The 26056-nt window shown below is 38.8% G+C and overlaps 1 protein-coding gene across 21 annotated transcripts in view; it reads right to left on the bottom strand.

Moving 5' to 3' along the window:
- Positions 1–371: 371 nt before the first annotated feature.
- CTBP1 (C-terminal binding protein 1) overlaps positions 372–26056 on the bottom strand; it is a 430677-nt gene continuing 404992 nt past the window's right edge. For 19 of the 21 annotated variants that reach the window (XM_073342801.1, XM_073342803.1, XM_073342802.1 and 16 more), the window contains 5 exons: positions 23582–23796; positions 15635–15765; positions 13229–13356; positions 9991–10108; positions 372–1437 (listed from right to left, as the gene is read on the bottom strand). In XM_073342801.1, coding sequence (XP_073198902.1) covers positions 1251–1437; positions 9991–10108; positions 13229–13356; positions 15635–15765; positions 23582–23796 — 779 coding nt within the window. In that variant the 3' untranslated portion in view covers positions 372–1250. The remainder of the gene's footprint in view (positions 1438–9990; positions 10109–13228; positions 13357–15634; positions 15766–23581; positions 23797–26056) is intronic. The other 2 variants (XM_073342798.1, XM_073342806.1) reach the window with 2 other exon arrangements.

Below are 26056 nucleotides of genomic sequence, written 5' to 3'. Positions count from 1 at the left end.
CAAAAGAAGTTTATTATTTTGTTACGGTTGTGCCCCCTCTGCTGTCTCCACAGCATAATAAATATTGTTACCACACTGTAGCTGATGATGCTGGTGCACAAAATGAGGAAGTAAATCAAAAGCTATCTTAATTTCAAACTTCATTAGAAACACAGGATAAAGATCAACATTTATGAAATGGAAAAGGGAAAAATGGTAAGGAAAGAGTTTTTATTTTTCAAGCTTCCAAGAGCGTTTTACAAACAACGGAGAGCAAAGTAAAGCTAGAAATGAAATACTTGACAGCATCCTTTTAAAAATTACATCTAAGAAAGCTAATAAAAGTTGAATAAACAAACAGATACTAGAAATAAAAATTTTTACACATATGATATTTGTCTGGGATTTTTATTTCTTTAAAATAATTCATACAAATGGTTACAGTCACAAACATGATTTTAACCAAAAATATTGCTAGCCTACCACATTACCGGGAAGGAATCAATGTAGGCAATGAAATGCTGCTACTTTTCAGTAGTCTAGTGCCTTTTTCGCAAACCACCAATAATATATACTTTAACTGGTGACAAAAAGCACAATGCTTGTTTATACAAAACCTTTTTTTTTTCCTCAAAATTTCTTTGCAATGTTGACTTCATTTTGAAATAAGGGAAATCATGCCAAAATAAGGAAAAACTGTTTTTTCTTTTGTTTACTAAATCATTCTAAAAAATAAGACAAGCAGGTAGAAAAAACAATGCACTGTGTGGCGTAGAAAGAAAAATGGGAAAAATTCATTGTCCTGAGAAGTTTGCCAACTGCCTCATTTTTGGGCATGTTTTAACATATAAAAGAAAGGATTTTAATCTCAAAATTGGTTTGTTGAATGTCTCCCTTATGTGTTTTTTCCTTGTTGACAGCTAAGCAAAACAAACCCTTTTTAATGTTCTAAAAACTGTACACAGACAAGTACATTCATGATATAATTAACTACTAACTTCTTTTGCTTAACAAAGAACCCATAGGACACAGAAACAGTGAATCAGTCCACTGGACAGGGACAAACTACAATTTATATGGAGGAAAAAACGTTTCCGAATCTTCTTTTTGTCTCCCACCTTTTCTTTTTATACTGTATATTGGACCAGTTTCTAAAACAATTATTGTCTCCTCCTGTAAGTTCATGGTTTTGCCTTTATTCAAAATCCAGATTTTTTCCACACACTCTCTGAAGTTGAAATCTCCAATGTTGGGAATGCTGTTTTCTTAGGCTACAATTGGTCACTTGGGTGGTCTCTATCAGCTTCTGGTTTGACTGTTTGGCCGGGGGAAGGAGCATGTGGTGGATGGGCTACAGCAGGAAGGCCGTGTGATAAAGACATGGGGTTAGGAACTATTCCTTCTACTGCCGTAGGTATGCCAGCTGGAGCCACGCTTACAACACCTGGGGGATACCTGCTAAGAGAGGAAAATGAGAACAATTAAAACTCAGAGATGGCTGACGGCAAAGCCCACCTGGCCCAGGAATTGTGCCATCTTCAAGGAGAATGGCAAAGATTTTTGTTTTGTGTATGTAAAGCTCAAGATGACTGCACCATATACAGGTGTTGTTAATTAAGGTAATCAACACTTTACTTTAACCAGATTAGAAATGGGAATTTGATAATTCCTTCATATTCCTGGCTTGCTGGTTCATCTGACAGCATGAGTGACAACATATATATCAAAAACATGAACTGAAAGAGCCATTCCACTCTAAAATTATGATCCTGATCCTTCACAGTCACTGGGAGTCTTACAATTGACTTCACTGGGTGCAATGCTGGACCCTATCTCCTTATTTTCCTTTCCTCTTGGCTTTTCTGAATTTCTCCTGTGGGACTGAAGCATACCAAAGGATTCTTTTGTAAAGTTTTGAAATCAGTTGAATGGGTTTCAAGATCATGTGAATCTGAAACAATGTCTTTTCTTTTAAAAAGAAAAGGAGTACTTGTGGCACCTTAGAGACTAACCAATTTATTAGAGCATAAGCTTTCGTGAGCTACAGCTCACTTCATCAGATGCATATCGTGGAAACTGCAGCAGACTTTATATATACACAGAGAATATGAAACAATACCTCCTCCCACCCCACTGTCCTGCTGGTAATAGCTTATCTAAAGTGATCATCAGGTGGGCCATTTCCAGCACAAATCCAGGTTTTCTCACCCTCCACCCCCCCACACAAATTCACTCTCCTGCTGGTGATAGCCCATCCAAAGTGACAACTCTTTACACAATGTGCATGACAATCAAGTTGGGCTATTTCCTGCACAAATCCAGGTTTTCTCACATCCCCCCCACCCCCATACACACACAAACTCACTCTCCTGCTGGTAATAGCTCATCCAAACTGACCACTCTTCAAGTTTAAATCCAAGTTAAACCAGAACATCTGGGGGGAGGGTAGGAAAAAACAAGAGGAAACAGGCTACCTTGCATAATGACTTAGCCACTCCAAGTCTCTATTTAAGCCTAAATTAATAGTATCCAATTTGCAAATGAATTCCAATTCAGCAGTTTCTCGCTGGAGTCTGGATTTGAAGTTTTTTTGTTTTAAGATAGCGACCTTCATGTCTGTGATTGCGTGACCAGAGAGATTGAAGTGTTCTCCGACTGGTTTATGAATGTTATAATTCTTGACATCTGATTTGTGTCCATTTATTCTTTTACGTAGAGACTGTCCAGTTTGACCAATGTACATGGCAGAGGGGCATTGCTGGCACATGATGGCATATATCACATTGGTGGATGTGCAGGTGAACGAGCCTCTGATAGTGTGGCTGATGTTATTAGGCCCTGTGATGGTGTCCCCTGAATAGATATGTGGGCACAATTGGCAACGGGCTTTGTTGCAAGGATAAGTTCCTGGGTTAGTGGTTCTGTTGTGTGGCATGTGGTTGTTGGTGAGTATTTGCTTCAGGTTGCGGGGCTGTCTGTAGGCAAGGACTGGCCTGTCTCCCAAGATTTGTGAGAGTGTTGGGTCATCCTTTAGGATAGGTTGTAGATCCTTAATAATGCGTTGGAGGGGTTTTTAGTTGGGGGCTGAAGGTGACGGCTAGTGGCGTTCTGTTATTTTCTTTGTTAGGCCTGTCCTGTAGTAGGTAACTTCTGGGAACTCTTCTGGCTCTATCAATCTGTTTCTTTACTTCTGCAGGTGGGTATATACCCACATACCACACAACAGAACCACTAACCCAGGAACTTATCCTTGCAACAAAGCCCGTTGCCAATTGTGCCCACATATCTATTCAGGGGACACCATCACAGGGCCTAATAACATCAGCCACACTATCAGAGGCTCGTTCACCTGCACATCCACCAATGTGATATATGCCATCATGTGCCAGCAATGCCCCTCTGCCATGTACATTGGTCAAACTGGACAGTCTCTACGTAAAAGAATAAATGGACACAAATCAGATGTCAAGAATTATAACATTCATAAACCAGTCGGAGAACACTTCAATCTCTCTGGTCACGCAATCACAGACATGAAGGTCGCTATCTTAAAACAAAAAAACTTCAAATCCAGACTCCAGCGAGAAACTGCTGAATTGGAATTCATTTGCAAATTGGATACTATTAATTTAGGCTTAAATAGAGACTTGGAGTGGCTAAGTCATTATGCAAGGTAGCCTGTTTCCTCTTGTTTTTTCCTACCCCCCCCCCAGATGTTCTGATTTAACTTGGATTTAAACTTGAAGAGTGGTCAGTTTGGATGAGCTATTACCAGCAGGAGAGTGAGTTTGTGTGTGTATGGGGGTGGGGGGGATGTGAGAAAACCTGGATTTGTGCTGGAAATGGCCCACCTGATGATCACTTTAGATAAGCTATTACCAGCAGGACAGTGGGGTGGGAGGAGGTATTGTTTCATATTCTCTGTGTATATATAAAGTCTGCTGCAGTTTCCACGATATGCATCTGATGAAGTGAGCTGTAGCTCACGAAAGCTTATGCTCAAATAAATTGGTTAGTCTCTAAGGTGCCACAAGTACTCCTTTTCTTTTTGCGAATACAGACTAACACGGCTGTTACTCTGAAACTTTTCTTTTAAAATAAACATACAAACTTAGTCAACTAGGACTGTGTCATAAAACACAGTGGAGTATCTTAGTCCATGAGTAGTCTCATTTAAACCAATGGGACTACTCATGGAGTAAGGTTCTATTCAGTCTAAGGGTGGCAAAATTGAGCCCTAAAAACTTGATTTGGTTTTTGAACTTCAAACTTGCTATAGACCTTCAGCATGTGGGAAGGAATGGGGAGGTCACAAACAAAGAACTGTGTTTGTGTTTTGTTACTTTTCCTGGGCAAGCATCATGGTTAAATATTGTAGGGGTTTGCAAGAGAATAACATTTTCAATCTGGTTTTATAGTGGCCGTGATATTATCAGGGCACCAAAAATGGCAAATTGGCAGCTCATGGTCTCTAGATTCTGTGCAGCTGGCATTTCAACAACAGCTATGTGTGTCTATCCTCTTTTGTGAGGTTACCAATTTTTTTTTAATCTTCAGCCAAATGCCTCCAATTCACCTTTAGGGGTTCTCTCATACCAGCCACTTATTGTATCCTATAATTCTCTCTCCCACTCCAATCATAAGAACATGCAATTGTCTTTTGTTGTCCTCAACTGGCATTGTGTTTACCCAAGGGCCTTAATGAGGGTGTTTATTTTAAAAGTAGCAGTGTAATCTGCTGGCCTATTACTCATTTAGGCTAAATGGCAGGAATTACAATTGAAGCCTATTGAAACTTTTCTAAATATCAGGGTGGAATTTGGCTGGAATGGCCAGCAAACTCAGAGGAGAGGAAGCAGTATGGAAGCAGCTTTTCTACTTCATCACCTAAATCCCACAGAAGATTCACGTCACAAACACCATACAACTAGAGCTCTGAATGGCTTTTGGGGAAGACATGGCAGGCCAGGAAGTTATCTGTTGGCCTGCTCACTTTGGTGGAGGCTCCCATAGATGTTAATGCTGTTCCTGCTGTTTGGATATCTGTTGATTTAGAGGATCATACCATCTGTCGGCCAACAAATTTAATTCCTCATCCCCCACCCACACGCAACAGAGTACCTTCCATGGAACTCTGCAAGTGTTAATTTATAGAGTAAAAAGAAAAGGAGTACTTGAAGGAGTACTTCATCCGATGAAGTGAGCTGTAGCTCACGAAAGCTCATGCTCAAATAAATTGGTTAGTCTCTAAGGTGCCACAAGTACTCCTTTTCTTTTTGCGAATACAGACTAACACGGCTGTTACTCTGAAACCAACAATTTATAGAGTGCTTCTCTGCCCCTCCAGAGAGTTTATTCCAGATTGAATTGGCAACTGAAAATGAAATTAGTTCCTACTTTCAGTACTTCAATTTGAATCTTATCAAATTTACTTCAATGCCTATGAATACCTTACAGCAGGGCACTGTTTTATTTATTCATATTTAATTTTGAAAAGGGTTTATTCAATAGTGTTTTGTACAAAAATTAAAATACATATCATGAGAGGACAATAATTCTCAAATTAAAAGACACTCCCAACATAGCAGCCCTTGCAACAAAGATTCTCCAGCTTCCAACATCAACCCCTCACCATCTGCCCATTCCTGAAATACTCATGGAAATACACTGTGCTGTCCATGTGCCCACACGGTCAACAAATTTGGGCTCTGACAAATCAGGAAGGGAGCAAAGTCCAAAATTGTGTTCTCTTCATAGAGAATTACCTTCCAGACAGCATCTCCCATTTAAACCATACAGGTTCTAGGTCAGGAGTCTCTACTGAAGAATGATATCAGTGTTTGCACAGTAATCCCAATTAATACTAGTAATGAACTATCTTGTGATCCAAATTCTGACCTTCAACCCCTCTTAGCAGAAAAATGTTTCCTATAAATCTAACATCCAAGAGTCATACAATTACTCTTTTGTCCTGAATCTAAACTGGGCGTTATATCAACCAGAATACTGATAACATGTCTCTTTGCTGATGCCGCACTAGTACTGCTCCTGTACTCCCAATTTATTTTGCCATGAACTTTTGGTAAATTCTGTCTTGTTATTTTCCCTAATTCAACTATAACAGTGTTATTCCAACCTTTTAATCAATCTTACCTTTAAACACATGTCATGTAAATTCAGCAATCATTTTATATATGCACCTGGCATTTGCAGCCCCGTTGCTTCACTGTTTCATTCTCTCTTACACTGTTAATCAGCTGATGAATTCTATCCAGAGTCTTACAGTCCCTCTCTCCCAACCCTTCATCTCTGGCATCAATAATCCAAAAAACAAGCCAGGTAATTGTGTCATAAACTAATCTAATTGCCCCAGCAGAACCAAGACATAGCTGATCTCACCTTTGTCAAGCTGCTCCTCTCCCCTCCGCCCCCATAGCACTTTATAACAAAATCTCTAACCTTCTGACCTGGGATTAACTATCAACTGTTTACCCATTTTCAATTTAATCCACTTTATTATTATTTACATTGTAGTAGTGCCTAGAGGCCCCAGCCCCACTGGGCTAGGTGCTGTACAAACACATGACAAGAGAATGTCTCCATCCCAAAGTGTTTAGAATTTAAGTAAAGATTTACTCTTCCAGGCAGAGTGTGTGAATCACTCTTTAAATACTCTTTAACATGCTATTCATTGTATAATTTATTCCAGTACAGGTAACAACAATAATATCTAAAGTATGGTTATGCTATTCTTGTCTGTATCTGTTTGAAGGCAGAAGACATTTCAATATCTGTAAACTGCATGATCTCTGTGTCTACTGTGGGTCATGTCAATGTATCTGGCTGTATCTTGCACTTTGTGTCACAGTAAACAGAGGTGTATTATTTAATAAGTAGTCCAATAATGAATATACAACAATAATACACCACAGTGCATGCCTCTACTTTACCTAAGAATTAAGACTATTACATATAGGTTGGTTCCTTTCCATTTCTCTTACATAATTCATCAAACTTCTCAGGTACATCATTAATCTTTGCTTCTGGAACAGTAACTACAGTCCTCTTTGCCTGACCTTCTTAACAGACCAGCTATCCATGTTTAGCATACAATAAATGAGAGATTTCTTTTCTGCAGGATATTATGATTTTCAAAAGGCATTTGATCTGGATTATGTTCAGCTGGTAATTGCTGAACATTCTTCTTTGCTTGTAACAACAACATATTTGATTCACTTAGAAGTTCTATCCCTTATCACTATTCAAATAACGATATTTCCAGGATTAAATGTTCTTGTTAGTTTTAGTCTACCAAAAGGCATTTTATACATATTTGCATTTTATACATATAAATGACCATCCACATTCTTATCCATATGGTTTTTAGCACATCTGAAAAATTATACTCCTAGTGAGAGACTGCACAACTCAACTGACTGAATGAAAGTCTCATACTGGAAACAGAAGATAAGACAGAAATACTTGTTTCAAACCATCAATTTAACTTTTGTGCTAAAAGCAGAATGGAATTTAACACTAGCAAGTACTGTTATTTAAATTAATTCTTTCATAAAGCCTCAGCTTCAAATCCATATTTTTTGTATCACCACAACCAATATGGCAATTGTTCCCATTGGCATTTCTTAAAGACTACCCTACATTGGTTTGTACAGATACAATTTATCAAGTTATTTCAGAAATCTTCCTCCAAATTAAGAAATTGTACAGTACTTTCTTCTCAGTCACTCAGTAGTATTGCCCTCTCTACTGAATTTAGAAAAACTTAACTAAATGCAAAAGCTGTTTGTATTTATGGAAATATTACAAATTTTCATAGATTCATAGATACTAAGGTCAGAAGGGACCATTATGATCATCTAGTCCGACCTCCTGCACAACGCAGGCCACAGAATCTCACCCACCCACTCCTGTGAAAAACCTCTCACCTATGTCTGAGCTACTGAAGTCCTCAAATCGTGGTTTAAAGACTTCAAGGAGCAGAGAATCCTCCAGCAAGTGACCCGTGCCCCGTGCTACAGAGGAAGGCGAAAAACCTCTAGGGCCTCTTCCAATCTGCCCTGGAGGAAAATTCCTTCCTGACCCCAAATATGGCGATCAGCTAAACCCTGAGCATATGGGCAAGATTCACCAGCCAGATACTACAGAAAGTTCTTTCCTGGGTAACTCAGATCCCACCCCATCTAACATCCCATCACAGGCCATTAGGCCTTTTTACCATGAATATTTAAAGATCAATTAATTACCAAAATCATGTTATCCCATGTTTTCCTTTGAAACTGGCAAATGAAGTTGTGAAATGTTTTAAACTTTTACTATCCTTTTGAAAAAAAATGAATGCATGAACTCGCTATTTTCCTATTCCTAAAAATATTCTTGATACAGTTGGTTTTGGTTACACTTCTGTACTTATATTACTCCAATTAAATACATATTAAAGCTCTGATCCTGTAAAGTCTTATGCATGTGTTTAACTATCCTCTAAACAGAATTATTCTGTGCATAACTTTCCTAAACTATGCTTAACCTTCTGTTGAGGCCAGTAAAAATAGCTTTATTCTTTGATATGTTTTGTTCTTTTACTTAGAGCAATAGATAGGCACATTTAACAAAAATAAATAAATTACAAATTGTTCTGATTTGTATGTATATATCATGATTTTGATCAAGACAAAGTTAATATTTTCCTTGAAGCACAGAATACTTGCCAATATATAGATGATGACACTGGACCCTGAGGCCTGGATCCTGAAAGGTGTTTAGGCACCTAGCTCCCATGGATTTCAAATACCTATATATCTTTCAGGACACGGGCCTGTCAGCCCAAAGCTACATTCTGATTGGCCACTTGGATCTTTCTGATAATGTTACAACTGTGCTTCACCCAGTGCACAACTAGGGCTTCAACACTGACACACACAGAGACATACACATACAACGTCCCTTCACTCATTATGAGTGAGGGGAAATGCTGATAGGGAGGGCAAAGAAAATAAACAGCCCTTGGAGCATGTGGGAGGAAAGGAACCTGGGGAAGATAAGGAAAAAAGTGAAGGACTGAAGAAGAATTATGACAGTTTTGAACTGTCCCCTCCCTCAAGACATTGCTTTTCAGCAGCAGTTTTGTGGCCTTGTAAACCACTTTAACTCAATTCATAGTGTAAAATCTCAGCTGGGAGCTGCAAGACTGGGCATCTGCTTTTTATAAGAGTAAATGGCTTGAAATTGGCTTGGAGCCATGAACAGCCACTGTTAAAGCATCAGCAGATAAAGAGATGGGAAAAAAGCAGTCAAAACAGTCCCAGGAACTTACAGAAGAGATAAAATAAGCAAAAAATAGAGAAATTCAAAATAGTAGTGAAATAATATTTATAAACTTCTGCCTATTTTATCTTATCAATGTACTATGAACTACTACTTACAGTGGGAGGATAAAATGACTAGTTCCAAAAATGCTTTGTAAAGAACATTTAAAAAAGAAATGAAATGTACAATTAAGACGACACTTTCTCCATATACATTTATAACAGCAAAGAGCTACTCCAGAAAGTGCATTGGTGGGCTTTTTGTACATATCTTAGGGGGTTAAAAGCAACTAAGATGTGTACCAATAGCTTACTAATGTAACCCCGCTGTGGCTTGCAGCCATATTATTACCTTCGGCAAAATGAACATTAGCTTCCACTGAACTGATTGCAGCCAGTCAGGACTGCTTCCCTTGCACATACAATCTGCACTGTTCCAAACACTGGCATTGGTGCCTTCCGAAGAGGTAATGAATAGAAGCATACTGACTTATTACATCACTGATTTCAGTCAATCATAATCATGTATGTAGCAATTATATAGTAATAAAACTCTATATATACAGGCCAAATCCAACAATAATTTCACAAAATCCTTTTATTAAATGGTGGCTCTTTCTTTCCTTTAAGCTGGAATAGTTGTCTCTGAGATAAACAGCTATTTCTTTTTCTACTTAAGTATCCTTACCTGTACGCAGCACCATTAAGCTCTGGATGAACTACTCCTGGATCCATGCTGGCCCAGTGTGTAGCTGCAGTCAAATGATCTTTGTTAACACAGTTTTTCAGGCTGTCTGGAATACGACCTAGAGAGTGGATATGAAATACAACATGGAATAAAACATGGATATATCATGTATACTCAATAATAAAGTTTAATGACAGGTTTCAGAGTAACAGCCGTGTTAGTCTGTATTCGCAAAAAGAAAAGGAGGACTTGTGGCACCTTAGAGACTCTGTAGCTCACGAAAGCTTATGCTCTAATAAATTGGTTAGTCTCTAAGGTGCCACAAGTCCTCCTTTTCTTTTTGCGAATAAAGTTTAAGTATACTATATGGTATAAATAATAACATATATTATAAATCTCTGTTTCATTTTTGTTTACTCTCTCCCACATCCAGCCTCTTCCTAAATCCTGTCACTGATTTACCTGTGTCATCTCTAAAGTCCATCTTCCCAAATTGCAAAAACCTGTATCCATACTCTGGCTGTCCTTCAGCTCCAACACTGCAGTCTTCTCCTCTCAGTCTCTGACCTTTTCTTCCTGTATTCTGTTTCAGTAACAGCAAACACACACTTCTGAAAAACTGGGATGAAATCATACTTCCACTGCAGTCAATGGGAATTTTGCCATGGACTTGAATGGAACCAGAATTTCACCCCGGACTCTTATTTACCCTCTTCCTTACTCAAATTCCTCCTTAAATATCCACTGCACATTTTCACCTCTCAGTTGCCAAGTATTTCCTACATTTCTAAAGGTAAATTTAAATACATCTGATGATTGCTCTCTCTCTAACCATTTCCTTCAGTATATTTGCTTAGATTTCATGCAGCCTTCAAGTTACAGCTCTTCAGCTTTTTACAGGCAGATGCAACATGAACCGAAGAAAATGGAAAGACTCCCAAATGATTTCAATGGGTGCTGAATCAGTCTTGAATGTCAGTTTTTGGGATGATCTTGGTTCCCTACTGTAAAATAGATTATAATAATCCCACTCCCATTGAAGTAAATGATTGTATTTCCATTGACTTTAATGGGATCTGGACTGGATCCTGTGTCTATTTATGGCACCTATCCTGCAAGCATCTTCCTTCTTGGGAAATCTGAGACAAAGGGTTCATTTCATTTCATATATTGATCTTTTCAAATCGCTATATTAGCCTTGCTGCCATTTAGACACCCCACCAGTCCCCCTTGCTAACATTTATTTTGCACTTTTGTTTATTTTAAATGTATTTTGCAATCTTCTTTCAACTTGTGACTTTTACTTTTCTGTGTCACACTCCCTTTTTTCAGAGTGGATCTATATTCATATTCTGTAGGCTTTAGGTTTTTCCTTACCTGTGCTTCTTCCTTTGTACTTTTTTCTACAGCACAACCACACTGGTATTTTTATTTATTTTTAAAATTTGAATGTGTTTCTCTTCCAATGGCATGCATATTACTGAGACATGCAGTCATTTATTATGTGTCTTTTTCCAACTATTCTCTTTCTCTCTGTTCCTCCCAGGGCTTTCATCTACTCAATTTCACTCCACACTTTCTATATCTTTTCTACATTTGTTCTGCTGAAATCCAATGTCTTCTCAATACCCTAATGTTGACTTCACTTTAATCTTACTACAAATCACGTGCAAAAGGTTAAAGTGACAACAGCTTCAATATAAATCAATGCTTTCTAACTTTGATATCACAACCGTCCTGTTCCAGAGCCTTTCCTGTGCACATTTGTGTGTGGGCTATTGCAGAACTTTTAATATATGACCACCTGTTCCTCTGTAGAGCTAACTGATTCATATCCCATACCCCTGACCTAAGAACGACTCTCACCACCAATGCTGCCTCACTGATTGGCCATCCTAGAAATGCAAGGTGGTTTGCACATCCTATCCCAGAGATCAAGAATGTAACTCTTGTGCAAAAAATCCAACCTCCATTAATTTATGGCGCTAGAATCCCTGCCAGCAGAGTTTCCTGAATTGTACAGCAATGTGTTGGCACTCAACCACAGTGCAAGTGAAATAGATAGGTCTTAACATCTACAGAGCACTCAATCTGAACTGCACAGAGAAAAAAATGACCAAATTCTAAAGAACTGACAATAGTGATTAGTGAAACATTTTCCAGCACACAGAATGCCACCTTTTATTTTGGACTCTATGGGATTGAAATCGAAACCAAGTTACCCAAACTTCTCCTTATTTTATTAAAAACAACAAGGAGTCTGGCGGCACCTCAAAGACTAACAGATTTATTTGGGCATAAGCTTTCGTGGTTAAAAAACCACTTCTTCAGATGTATGGAGTGAAAATTAGACATTTTCACTCCATGCATCTGAAGAAGTGGTTTTTTAACCACGAAAACTTATGCCCAAATAAATCTGTTAGTCTTTGAGGTGCCGCCAGACTCCTTGTTGTTTTTATGGATACATACTAACACGGCTACCCCCTGATACTTATTGTATTAGTATTTTGTATTGAAGACTTCACAGATTTTTCCTATATAAATAGTTAACATTTATATGGTTTGCTGTGATACTGGAGTTATTAGGAACTCAGAGTTGAAGTGATTTTTTATCCTTGAAAATTACCCCTTCAGATGTTGAAATGCAAGATGCATTTAAATACAAACTTGGATGAATTTTGGAAGGTAGAGAGAAGCCAAGAGAGAACAGAACAAAAGAAACAGCACCAATGATGATGAGTGTCAGGGGACATGTAAGAAAGTCTACAAAAGGGTGGCTTCAGACCTAAAGCAAAAGCCATGGAAAAGGTCAGTAGACACACCTCCAGCAAGAAAAAGAGGGTGAGATTTTGGTCACAGGGGTACACTCTAAATCATTTGGAAAAATAATTAGTACTGTCAATTAACGGCAGTTAACTCAACCGATTAACTCAAAACAAATTAATTCAATTAAAAAATTAATCGCAACTAATTTTTTTAATTGACCACCCTGAAAATAATTACGTCCTGTCTCGTTACTTTTGTTTATCACTGCAAAGTACCAAAACAATTAGTAGCGGTGGGTACAGAGTTGGTGGGTATCAGCTGGTCTATTTACCTCTTCAAGCTGGGGGTTGGGGGGTTAAGAAAACCCAGTTTGGCCCATCTCAACTTCTAATACTCCGACAAAGAGAAGAATCGATATATTTGTTTAATCAAGAAAACGTTCAGTGAAGGAACAAGTACGAAAAGTTAGTACCTGTGATAGCCCTACGGATCTCTCGTGCTGCTTCTTCCCGCATCTCAATTGAAGCTTGTTCACTGTACCAGGCAGCATGTGGGGTGCAGATCAGGTTTGGTGCATCCTTCAGTGGACCCTGACTAAAGCTAAATGAAATTTTAAAACAAGATCAAATGACAAAAAAAAGAATACGTTGGGGGGGGGGGGGATGGGGAATGAGGGGATTTTTGCATATCTTTAGAATTAACAGCTACAACCACAGGATGAACTGTACCAATATTTTTTGGGTGGATTTGTTTTTAAATTTTACAGTTAATTTGATGTATTTCTAGTTGTGTAAATAAGTAACAATTATTCTCCTTGGACTCAAGGGGTGGAATAAAAGAGAAAGCAGCACTAGATTCTGACCAGTGCACCTATTTCTAATCACTGCCACTCACAATCAGATCGAGAAAAAGATACGGTGAGCCCAATCCCAACATCTGTTCAAGAAATGACTCCATTTGGGTCCATTATGACAAAATTTATCATCATTTTTACACCCCTAACAAAGCTTTGTTTCTTTAAAGAGACACTGTTAGCTTGAAATCTAGTCAATTAAAAAAAAAAAGAGTTAAAATTAGTTCCAGGTAATACACTTGCCTGCATCCCCCTGACAATTTTTCCTATTTCACATTTTCCTGTTTTTAATTGGTTTCTCTTTCCTGTTGCAGTGTGAAAAACCCACCTAACAATACTAGAGATGGACTAACTGACCGACTGACTATCCAGGGGAAGCAATGAAACCAACTATACAAAAAGTGCTGTCAAATGTACAAACTAAAACTGAGAAAATAGTGACACTTTCCCCCTCCAATTTCTTTCAGTTATAATAATCTTGAAGCGTTACTTGCAAGAAGAGGAGAGAAAATATTTTTAGACAGAAGTCTGCTCTCAGAGTTGGCAGCAATTCTTAAAGCGACAGACTTCATCTCTAGTTTTAAATACCTGCCAAAACTTTCTCCAATACAATATTTGCACTACAACGGTTAGTCTCTATGGACTAAATGCTGTCCTCAGACAACACACACTGAAGCCCAAGGAAACTATGACCCTGATCTTGCACTTAAATCTACCTTGATGGACCCTTGACCTACAGGGACTCCCCACTCTAGTCAATGCGACTTCTTGTGGGTGCAAGGATTTGCTTGTGCAGATCTGATGGCAGGAGTGGGGATATCTGAAAGCAGAATTTTGCCCCCTGGATATTAGACTGTGGTTTTGCTCACAGTATTGCTCTGTTGTAATGGTTACACTTAGAAGTAAACAAATGCAGGGCCAGAATAAGGATTTTTTTTTTGATGTGGCATCCTGTATACTACAGATGCAAAAACTCTACAGGGAAGGACCCTTTTTATCACTATTTTTAAAAGGGTTATCTCAGATGATCTCTCAGACATCTGATGAGCGGAAAATCACGAAACAGATGTCTCTATAACGGATCCTCAATTCCTGAATCTGTTCCTCTTCAAGTTATGAGGATTGTAGCAGTTTAAACCATCTAATAAGAAATGCAGGCTTCTTCCTGCCCGCACCCAGCAACTGCATGATTGTCAGTTCCTAGGTTTAATCCATTGCAAACCACTCCCAAACTCAGAGGTCAGGCTCAGGACTCATGGAAAGACTGTAATGGTGTTTTCTGTGTTTAAATCATACCACCAAAGCTACTAACTGGAGACACTGGTACATTTGTGGCTGCAACTGTGGACTACCTCATGGTATTCAGCAAACTAAACATAGTGTCACCAGCTCTGCTAATGGCATCAAAAATATCTGGACTCTCGTCATCTTTCTCAATTCCACAAACTTGCCTGCTTATAATTCTCAGGTACCCAGTAGAGAGAATCTGGGTGATGGATACGGAATCTATGCAATGAGGTGGGAGGGTCACACCCATACAGCTTCATAAAAGGATAGTTTTTCCCAAAAAATCTCAACTCCCCTCACCTTACTGAAAAGTACTTATACCACCACTAACTTTCCTCTGGCAGGGAGAGCTGGCCAGGGCTTCCCCCTATCAACGACAGGAAAGGAGTGTGTTCTTTTCCAGGCCATGAGGCACAAAGCCATGCCCAGCATTTGAACTTGGGTTCTTGGGGCAGGGCAGTGCACTTCACTACTGAATTACCCCATGACATTTTTTTAAATCTTGTATTTAACTTTTTTTTTCTGCTCCCTCCTGACTGTGTACAAAAGCTCCATCTGCATTTGCATTAATCCAGAGCTGCACAGATGCATATTGCTTTACTAAGGAGGATTCAACTGCTAGGTGGAAGGAACGCTTCTTTGCTTCATTGTTGTTGGATGCATCATGCACTAATACTTAAAAATAAGAAAGCGAACAAAATATAAAAAAAGAAAAAAGAAAAAAAAAAGGAAAAGCACCTGAATGGTTCTGACTCATGTACATCTAAGGCTGCCCCTCGTATCCTTCCTTCCTTCAGGGCCTGTGCAAGTGCTTTTTCGTCTACTAACCCACCTCGAGCTGTGTTGACCAGGAAAGCCCCTTGTCTCATCTAGGGAAAGTTAAAAACAAGGATGATGAAATAAAAATAAATGAAATAAAATCGTTGTGGCATTATTATTTACTCAAAGGAAGCATCCATTACAACAAAGGCTATTCAACTGGATTAACCTATCACCAGTTGTCTTCCCTTTTGGAAAGTACCACAAAATTTGATGCTTCAAATGTAAAACAATATTTCACAGCACTTATAACGTTTTGTTTCTTATAAGTAGGGTGTCTTGTAACAGAACCAATGCTTTACACACTGTGCAGTATACGATCAGAAGAGGTAAACATGCATATGAAGCTGACAGATTATTATTATTTTTTTTATTTCACTGTGAAATTGTATGAGACGGAAGCTATTACACATTACTAACCAAAATCACATGTTGTGGTTTTTAAACTTTAATGCAAATGAAACGCTAAATGGATCTTTTAGAAAACTCAATGATTTTGTATCTTCCAAGACCTTTTGCTTTAGTTAACAAGATGTAGAAGATTTATACTTTATTTACTGCTGATACTTAAACTCACTTCCCCCTCCTCATGAGACTTTTCAAATCAAGACCCAGGAAATTCTCGTTTTATTCAATTAGAAGGCACTGGAATGGTATTGGCTGGGAATATTGTGAGCTTTGGCAAGAGTCTGTGCACTGCGTTGCTCAGATTAGCATTATGGTCCTCCACACTCAGCTTCAGCTACAAGACTTCATGCCATAATGTAATCGCAACATGAACACAAAATGGAGATTTAAATTAGAAAGATGAGAGTCTAGAATGAAGGTGGAAATAAAGACTTCAGGGTCTCACGTCAATCAGCACCAGTATTTAAGCATCCATAGCATGTTTCCCATACGTAGGCCCCGACCCTGCAAACATTACTCCTGGGGGAATTCTGTGCCAAAATGTTAAAAATTCTGCACCAAAACATTTAAAATTCTGCGCACAATATTTTAAATTCTGTAAAATGCTGCATGTTTTATTTGTCAAAATACACAATATAATCATGCTGGTTTCAATTATTTTGGTAATTTCTTTAAACTATAATACAATGGATGGAGAATGGGAGTGGGGAGCATTAGAGGAAATCTCCAAATCCCCTCTGACAGTAATGTAGCTAGGTTTGACCCTTTATTTCTAGTTATTAGTCAACAAATATATGCAGCCATATGCTCAATGTTACATCATAGGCAACTGAAGAGCAAGTGAGGGCTGAGGAATCAAACTAACAATTTATATTGGGTACTGACCATCTCCAAAAACGTCAGCAGCAAACAGTTCATGAAGCACATTTTGATCAGAAATTTTTTCAGTCCAAAAATTTAGACCAGTTCTAATCACTAAAGCACCATAAGCATTTATGAGGCCATACTGTCCTTTACACCACTCTGGCAATGTAAAGGAGCCTTAAAACATTTACACCTGTTTTATACTCCTGGGGGGAATTCACTAAGAACAGTGGGAACAATTTTCACTAAGCATTCTGCTCTGCCTGAGGGGGACAGAGCTTGCACCACAACTGCCTCCTCAGAACCCCCCCAAAATCCTGCCCTTCCACACCAAGCATGCTACAATAGCAAGCGAGAGGGACAGTGTGTCTCTTTCCATCTCACATGCATGACTGCCCCGCCCCGCCAGGCTTCCCACCCCAGCGGTGATTTATGTCTCTACCGGCTGCTCCAGGTGCCAGAACTGACCTGCCTGCACTGACCGAGAGCGGCGTATGACCGCTTTGTTTCCCCATCAGAAGTCATTTTTCTGTGGGAAGCAAAGAAATCTGCATGGCACACGAATTCTGCACGTGCGAAGTGACACAGAATTCCCTCCAGGAGTAATACATTCCCATGCATCAAACTGAACATCTGTAGAAGTGTTTGCAGGATAGGGGTCATAAATAAAGATGGGTGCCCAAGTCCCCATCTTGATCTGATCCCATCATCTCAAAAACAACAACACGATTTTTGAATAGTGAATGAACTCTAACAACTTATTCTAAATGGGAAAAGGATTTTTACAGGATCATCAGTCGCTCTTTTGCGACTAACGCCTTGGCTAGAAATGCCAAACTGATGCACAGTAGGAGTATTTAAAGGAAAAAGTGCAAGGAAAGGAATCTCCTCAAAGTTGTTTGGTAGGATGGTGGGAAACAAAACTAAGATTTACACATATCTGATAAGATCATAACAGAATTCATGTACTATATTGGCCAACCCACTCGTTCTAACCATGGTCTGACCCCTCTCACCTGCAGATTTTTAGCCCTGCCAGGGGACATCTATGGATTCCAGGGAAGCATACATGTGCACCGCCCAATTCAGCACTCACATTAGTGACAGGACGTATTGGCCTTAAGTATTGTGTAGAACATTTATATATCCTCTAAAAAGAGCTTGGAAATTTTAATCATAGTGGATACTGCTCAAATCCATTTTCCATCCACAAAAACCTGCCTTGACTTTTCATCTCCAGTGCTATTTATACAGCTGTAAAGCTAGTAGTAGGATAAATCAAAACCAAACAGAATGTGGATGTGTAACTGTATTCTAGAGGGAGTGAGCTACGTGAGTCACAGTCAACTGCAACGGTAGTTGCATATTAGGAATGACTCTTTTTTACTACTCTAAATTAATCCTGTGTAACTGCTATTATTATACAAGAGATATTGCCATAAATAAAATGTCTCCTTTACGAATTTGTAATGTGATGAACAGGTAAAGATGATTTCTGCTTCAGAAAAAGAGCAATGAGCACTCATTGCCCTGGACTCAGTTTACTTGAGCTACATAGGAGATGGAAGGCCAAATGTGCTGGCTGGGCAATACACCAAATAATTTAGAGGATAAGTCAGCCTAACAAGGAAAGAGAGGCTCCTTCCTAAACTTTTCAAAGAGGTTCAAGGACATTCAATTTAAAAGATCCATTAACAAGCAGTTCAGGTTGTGACCTTCCCCTTTGTGTATATATAAATGAGACCTTTTCATTACATTAACACATAACACTGGATAATGTGGCATATTTTATCATTGAAGACATATAGACCAACTATGGCATATGTAGGTATAAAAATGATGGCTAATTTGATAATTTATATACATAAAAATTAAGTCAATTAGATAATTATGGAATATACCATTAGACTATAAACCATTAGAAGACACTGAAGGGTTAACCCTTTTTCATAAATTAAGCAAAGAATTTATATTTTGCAATTTATTTCAGCATAAGCTTTCGTGAGCTACAGCTCACTTCATCGGATGCATTCAGTGGAAAATACAATGAGGAGATTTATATACACACAGAACATGAAAAAATGGATGTTATCATACACATTGTAAGGAGAGTGATCACTTAAGATGAGCTATTACCAGCAGGAGAGTTGGGGGGGGAAGGCGGGGGGAGAAAACCTTTTGTAGTGATAATCAAGGGGGGCCATTTCCAGCAGGTAACAGGAACGTCCAGCTATCTTCGAGACACCACTGACTTCCTGAGGAAACTACAATCCATCGGTGATCTTCCTGAAAACACCATCCTGGCCACTAAGGATGTAGAAGCCCTCTACACCAACATTCCACACAAAGATAGATTACAAGCCGTCAGGAACAGTATCCCCGATAATGTCATGGCAAACTTGGTGGCTGAACTTTGTGACTTTGTCCTCACCCATAACTATTTCACATTTGGGGACAATGTATACTTCAAATCATCGGCACTGCTATGGGTACCCGCATGGCCCCACAATATGCCAACATTTTTATGGCTGACTTAGAACAACGCTTCCTCAGCTCTCGTCCCCTAACGCCCCTACTCTACTTGCGCTATATTGATGACATCTTCATCATCTGGACCCATGAAAAAGAAGCCCTGGAGGAATTCCACCATGATTTCAACAATTTCCATCCCACCATCAACCTCAGCCTGGACCAGTCCACACAAGAGATCCACTTCCTGGACACTACGGTGCTAATAAGCGATGGTCACATAAACACCACCCTATACAGGAAACCTACTGACCACTATTTCTACCTACATGCCTCCAGCTTTCACCCAGACCACACCACACGATCCATCGTCTACAGCCAAGCTCTACGATACAACCGCATTTGCTCCAACCCCTCAGACAGAGACAAACACCTACAAGATCTCTATCAAGCATTCTTACAATACCTACCTGCTGAGGTGAACAAACAAATTGACAGAGCCAGAAGAGTACCCAGAAGTCACCTACTACAGGACAGGCCCAGCAAAGAAAATAACAGAACGTCACTAGCCATCACCTTCAGCCCCCAACTAAAACCTCTCCAATGCATCATCAAGGATCTACAACCTATCCTGAAGGACGACCCATCGCTCTCACAAATCTTGGGAGACAGGCCAGTCCTTGCCTACAGAGAGTCCCCCAACCTGAAGCAAATATTCTCCAGCAACCACACACCACACAACAGAACCACTAACCCAGGAACCTATCTTTGCAACAAAGCCCGTTGCCAACTGTGTCCACATATCTATTCAGGGGACACCATCCTAGGACCTAATCACATCAGCCACACTATCAGAGGCTCGTTCACCTGCACACCTACCAATGTGATATATGCCATCATGTGCCAGCAATGCCCCTCTGCCATGTACATTGGTCAAACTGGACAGTCTCTACATAAAAGAATAAACAGACACAAATCAGATGTCAAGAACTGTAACATTCATAAACCAGTCGGAGAACACTTCAATCTCTCTGGTCACTCGATTACAGACCTAAAGGTCGCAATATTACAACAAAAAGACTTCAAAAACAGACTCCAACGAGAGACTATTGAATTGGAATTAATTTGCAAATTGGATACAATTAACTTAGGCTTGAATAGAGACTGGGAGTGGATGTGTCATTACACAAAGTAAAAGTATTTCCCCATGTTTATTTCTCCCCCCCTACCCCCCACTGTTCCTCAGACGTTCCTGTTAACTGCTGGAAATGGCCCACCTTGATTATCACTACAAAAAGGTCCCCCCACCACGCTCTCCTGCTCGTAATAGCTCATCTTAAGTGATCACTCTCCTTATACTCTCCTTACAGTGTGTATGATAACACCCATTTTTTCATGTTCTGTGCGTATATAAATCTCCTCACTGTATTTTCCACTGAATGCATCCAATGAAGTGAGCTGTAGCTCACGAAAACTTATGCTCAAATAAATTGGTTAGTCTCTAAGATGCCACTAGTATTCCTTTTCTTTTTGCAAATACAGACGAACACGGCTGCTACTCTGAAATTTATATTTTGTCACAATAAAGCCAGCTAGTAGCATTGTAACTATGCCCTGGTCTACGCTGGGGGGAGGGGGAGGTGAAATCGATCTAAGTTACGCAACTTCAGCTACGTGAATAACGTAGCTGAAGTCGAAATACTTAGACCTACTCACTGCGGTGTCTTCACTATGGTGAGTCAACTGCTGCCATTCCCCCGTTGACTCTGCCTGTGCCTCTCGCGGCGGTGGAGTACAGAAGTCGCTGGGAGAGCGTTCGGGGGTTGACTAAGTTAGACTAGACACGATAAATCAATCCCCCCTGAATCGATCGCTGCCCGCCGATCTGGCGGGTAGTATAGACATACCCTATGTAAATATTAATAGCATCTCCAAATAATTATACTAATGACAACATTATTTTAAACAGTCATCAAATGTTAATGAAAATATAATAAAAATGGATGAATAACATGTTGTAGCCATGTTAGTGGATATTAGAAAGACAAAGTGGGTGAGGTAATATCTTTTATTGGACCAACTTCTGTTGGAGAGAGACAAGCTTTCGAGCTCACACAAAGCTCTTATTCAGGTCTAAGAAAAGCTCATCATGAGAGTGTGGGATGGGCGTCCAGTGCAGGTACTCTACAAGCTCGAAAGCCTGTCTGTCTCTCACCAACCGAAGTTGGTCCAATAAAAAAAGATATTCCCTCACTCACCTTGCCGCTGAAGAACATATTGTCTAAAATATGATAGGGACTGGAGTTCCTGTGAATTTGCTATATGAATAACAGCTATATTTAATATAAATATTATATAAAGTGAATTTTATATGTTATTACGAATATTTTGTTTTTCAATTTACCTAATACTTTTATGAATTTATACCATATCAGCTGTTAAAGCAAAGACTGTATAACATAATGTATTCATACTCTTTATCCAAACTTCCATTTTATTTGAAGTAACGCATATCTAATATTTTATTACAATTTCTATTTTCTCAATAGAGAGTAATAAATAACAATATAAATGCATTTGATAAAATGCCATTTAAATGACATACTTTCTTATTTAATTTTAATGTATAGATATCATTCAGCTTTAATTTTTGCTTATGGCTTTTGTTTCTGTACACAGCAGACCAGACAGGTTTTCAAAGTACATACAACTTCTATATCTCAACACTAATAAGTCCTATTTACAAAATACATATGCTGGACCCAATCTCACAATTCACTGGAACGCTGGAGCACTGCTGAGCCTATGTGAAGTCCAAGTGATTTCAGTGGAGCTCCATGTGGGTGCAGATCACTTGCCTCCACAGTGCTTCTTAACACACTGAGACTTTTCTGCTCAGTATTATATGATAACGTAATGAAAAAGTAATCATAATGTACATGAGTGTAGTAGAAGAACCTATACTGAACAGAACAAAAGTCTAGAACAAAGACGTGACAGAGGACAGCTTTCTTTGCTCCCTTCATACTGCATTTCCTAGCTTTTGAGAGAGTTTTAAACTCAGATGATCTTGTACTTGGATTTTTCTACATACAGCCAATTGTCCAATTAAAGTATCCATTATTACATCTCATTAACATGAAGGCATGATCGATCCTATGAGATGTCGAGCATCCTCAACTCATATTGAAATCCCAGTGAAGTCCATGGGCATAGCAGGTATTGGGTATTTCTCAGAAGCTGACCAATCATCATCTTAATTCAGTAGAGATATCTTCCATAGAACTTTTGTGTGGTATCAAATAAATTAATACAATAAAATGTATATAGAGCATCAACAATGCAAAATGAACATACATGATTTCTTAGTTCAATTTACCATTTTTACTTATATAATTGCCACACTCATACATTTAAAAAAGCTACACCTTTTAATATACATTATATATACACACCAAGGTTTGAGGCAGCAAATAAATACTGAATGCAAAAACCAAAATGTTTACCTTCTGAATTTCTCCAAAAAGGAACAATTGCTTCAGTTCTACACTTGAATATGTTTTAAGTATTTAGTAATTTTAGAATGCTTCATCTCAAGACCAAATCCATTTTATATATTATTTTCCCCAAATAACCTACTACTGTAGTATAAGCAATTATCAGGGAAACATTCTGCAACCATTAGGAATTAACACAAGAGGTCGCCAGTTAGTCATGATCCTTAAGTTAGGGATACAGAAACTCAAACTGTAATTGAAGTATAAAAGTGAAGTGCAACTTTTGTTACTAATATAAAGAGGATGTATGTACCTGAAGATACAACAGAAGTGCTTTTAAGTAAATGTCAATGAATCAAGCAACTACATCTGATCAGTGTTCAGCATAACACACTATTTCAACAAAAGAGAAATTAGCAAGTAAAATGAATAAAAAATAACACTGTATAAGATATCATCTATTTCTTAACTAGTTATTAACCTGCTTAACAAATAGTGAAATAGCAGATGGAAGAGAAAATTAATACAGATCTGAATTTGCATGTTTACACAGAGAAACTCTACAGTTTGCAGAAAGTCAGTAATTATAAAACTACACCCAGCCTGTAGGGTACATTTGGATGGTTACCTGTTTAATGGTGAAGTCATTAATAAGATGATGATTGTGTTCATTCAAGTTGCAGTGCAGGGTTACACAGTCACTGTGAAATAGCAGGTCCTGTAAAGTGCTCACCCGCTGCAGTCCAAGAGCACGTTCAATGCCATCTGAGAGGTATGGGTCATAAAAAAGAACACTAAAGCCAAAGGCCTTTGCACGTAGTGCGACTGCTTGCCCAACCCGTCCTAGAATGACACAGACATACAAACAAGAGAGAATGTTTCTGGTAGAAAGTGGCATATTTGTGTAACTATTGTTACAAAACATGTACGTGGTGCTGTAAACTTACATGCGATTTTACAGAACATAGGAAAGAGACATCCCATGTCCCATTAGAAATTCTCATTACATAGCTTTATATTTAAGGGTTGGTTTATGCCATCCCTGACCAAAACAAAGCAACAAGACTGCTCTATAAAATATAAACAAAATGGCAAGCTGTAATGCCAAAAGGTGGATTGTATGAGACCTATGGTAACCTGGGTCTGCTCAACAGGTGGCACTATTTGCTGGACGTGCTGACGACAAATCACTGACGTTCCGGACTGTTCCCTGCGGTGTAGTTGTTGCCACGCCAGTCCCAGGTATATGAGAGAGACAAGGTGGGTGAGGTAATACCTGAAGAAGAGCTCTATGTAGCTCAAAACCTTCTCTCTCTCACCAACAGAAGATGGTCCAATAAAAGATATTACCTCACTCACCTTATCCCTGCGAAGTACTCATTTTTCTCCATGTCTGCACAGTCAGCTCGAATAAAAGGTTGTTAAGTGAATGTTTGCAATTTCAGTTAATACGAAATAATTTCTTTAAAGTTCCCTCTCTGCCTGAATTTATGACACACTACACAGCAAGCTGTGACAACATGATTATTTCAAAAACAGGTCAATATTCAAAACATTCAAATTCTTGCAATTGCTATTAGCAGATGAGTCTACCCTCCCAACTTGTTTTCAGTTTATGCAGTCTTTAAAATCCTTTCAGCTCACCTGCCCTGCCCCCGCCCCCATCCCCATGTGCACTTTCTGAGATGGTACTTTCCACTTTTACATCCTTCTTGATGATGGACTTACTCTGTAATGCCTACAAGAAACCTGCCATAGGTCTTCTGTTTGTTCTTTGTCCATATAGCTAAACCATAAACAAAGGGGCTCCATCATAACATGCACTACTCCTGTTGAGTAGCTGCAGTGATAATCTTGTACTGCGTAGTGTCCAGAGGCAACACTGTGGTAGGCACTGTACACCCATCTATAATGAAAAGACAGTCCCTAGCCTAAAATAAACTCATAATCTAAGTAGTACAATCTACCTTATTGCCTTAGTTCTTCCTCATTTACCCTTTCTTACTCTTATTACTTCCTTAAGTCATGTTTTAAATTGGTTTAAGGAAAGGATCCCACCTTGCATGTGTACTGGGAGGTCCTTATCTCACTTATTATAAACACACAGATAAGTAATACTAAATCAAGGTCACAGGACTGGCATGTTCTGTGTGAAGAGAGTTTGGGAATACAAATGTTTTGAAGAAATACAACTATTTGTACGGTACTGTACTTTACATTCAGCTATCAGGTTGAGAATTTGAGACATAAGGATATTTCAGAAGTATCAGAATCACTAGACTCACCAGGAAAGCCAATGCTCAGTCTTAAAAATATCAACGGAAAGTTGTTTTGTAACATCTGTGTCTATTCAAAATGCAACAGAAGAAGATGGAAAGACATGGGATTTTCCTAACCGTGTTTTAAGGGATTTCCCAATGTTCTTCAGTTTTCTTTTTGAATAAACACAAGAAGCCACAAAAAGAGGTTTCTTCTTGACCATCTAACCTGAACACAGTAATTCTGGAGTGTCTGGTGATGGATACATTTAGAATATTGAGCAGTCAGTCAATATAACTGGTACTGTTTGCTATTCCCTTGGGACTTCTATTAAGACACAGTCTTCAAAACATATCGAAATAAAAGACTGTGTATACTAGTTGTTTACTTTTGAGGATCTGTTTATAATGCTTAATATGCAGCAAGGGAGATTTAGGTTGGATATTAGGAAAAACTTTCTAACTATAAGGGCAATTCACCTCTGGAATAGGTTTCCAAGGGAGGTTGTGAAATCGCAATCACTGGAGGCTTTTCAGAACAGGTTGGACAAACACCAGTCAGCAATGATCTAGGTTTACTTGTTCCTGCCACAGCACAAGGAGCTGGACTTGATGACTTCTTGAGGTCCCTTCCAGCCCTACATTTCTAGGATTCTATGAAAATCAGAAATATAGCAAACTTCTAGTGTAATTAAAATATTTTTCAAGATTTGGGACCTATATAGCTCAGTGTACATAATTTGTGAACAATAATTTCACAAAGAATAAAGTGTATTACATGTGCTATCTTCCTGTACCTCTCACCTTCGGAATACATTATGGGTGGGTCTATTGGAATGGACTGA

Source organism: Lepidochelys kempii, chromosome 4, assembly GCF_965140265.1.
Source record: "Lepidochelys kempii isolate rLepKem1 chromosome 4, rLepKem1.hap2, whole genome shotgun sequence".
NCBI classification, from domain to species: Eukaryota; Metazoa; Chordata; order Testudines; family Cheloniidae; genus Lepidochelys; species Lepidochelys kempii.
The sequence above is the reverse complement of the archived record's forward strand: the minus strand, read 5'-3'. Positions and strand labels throughout refer to the sequence as shown.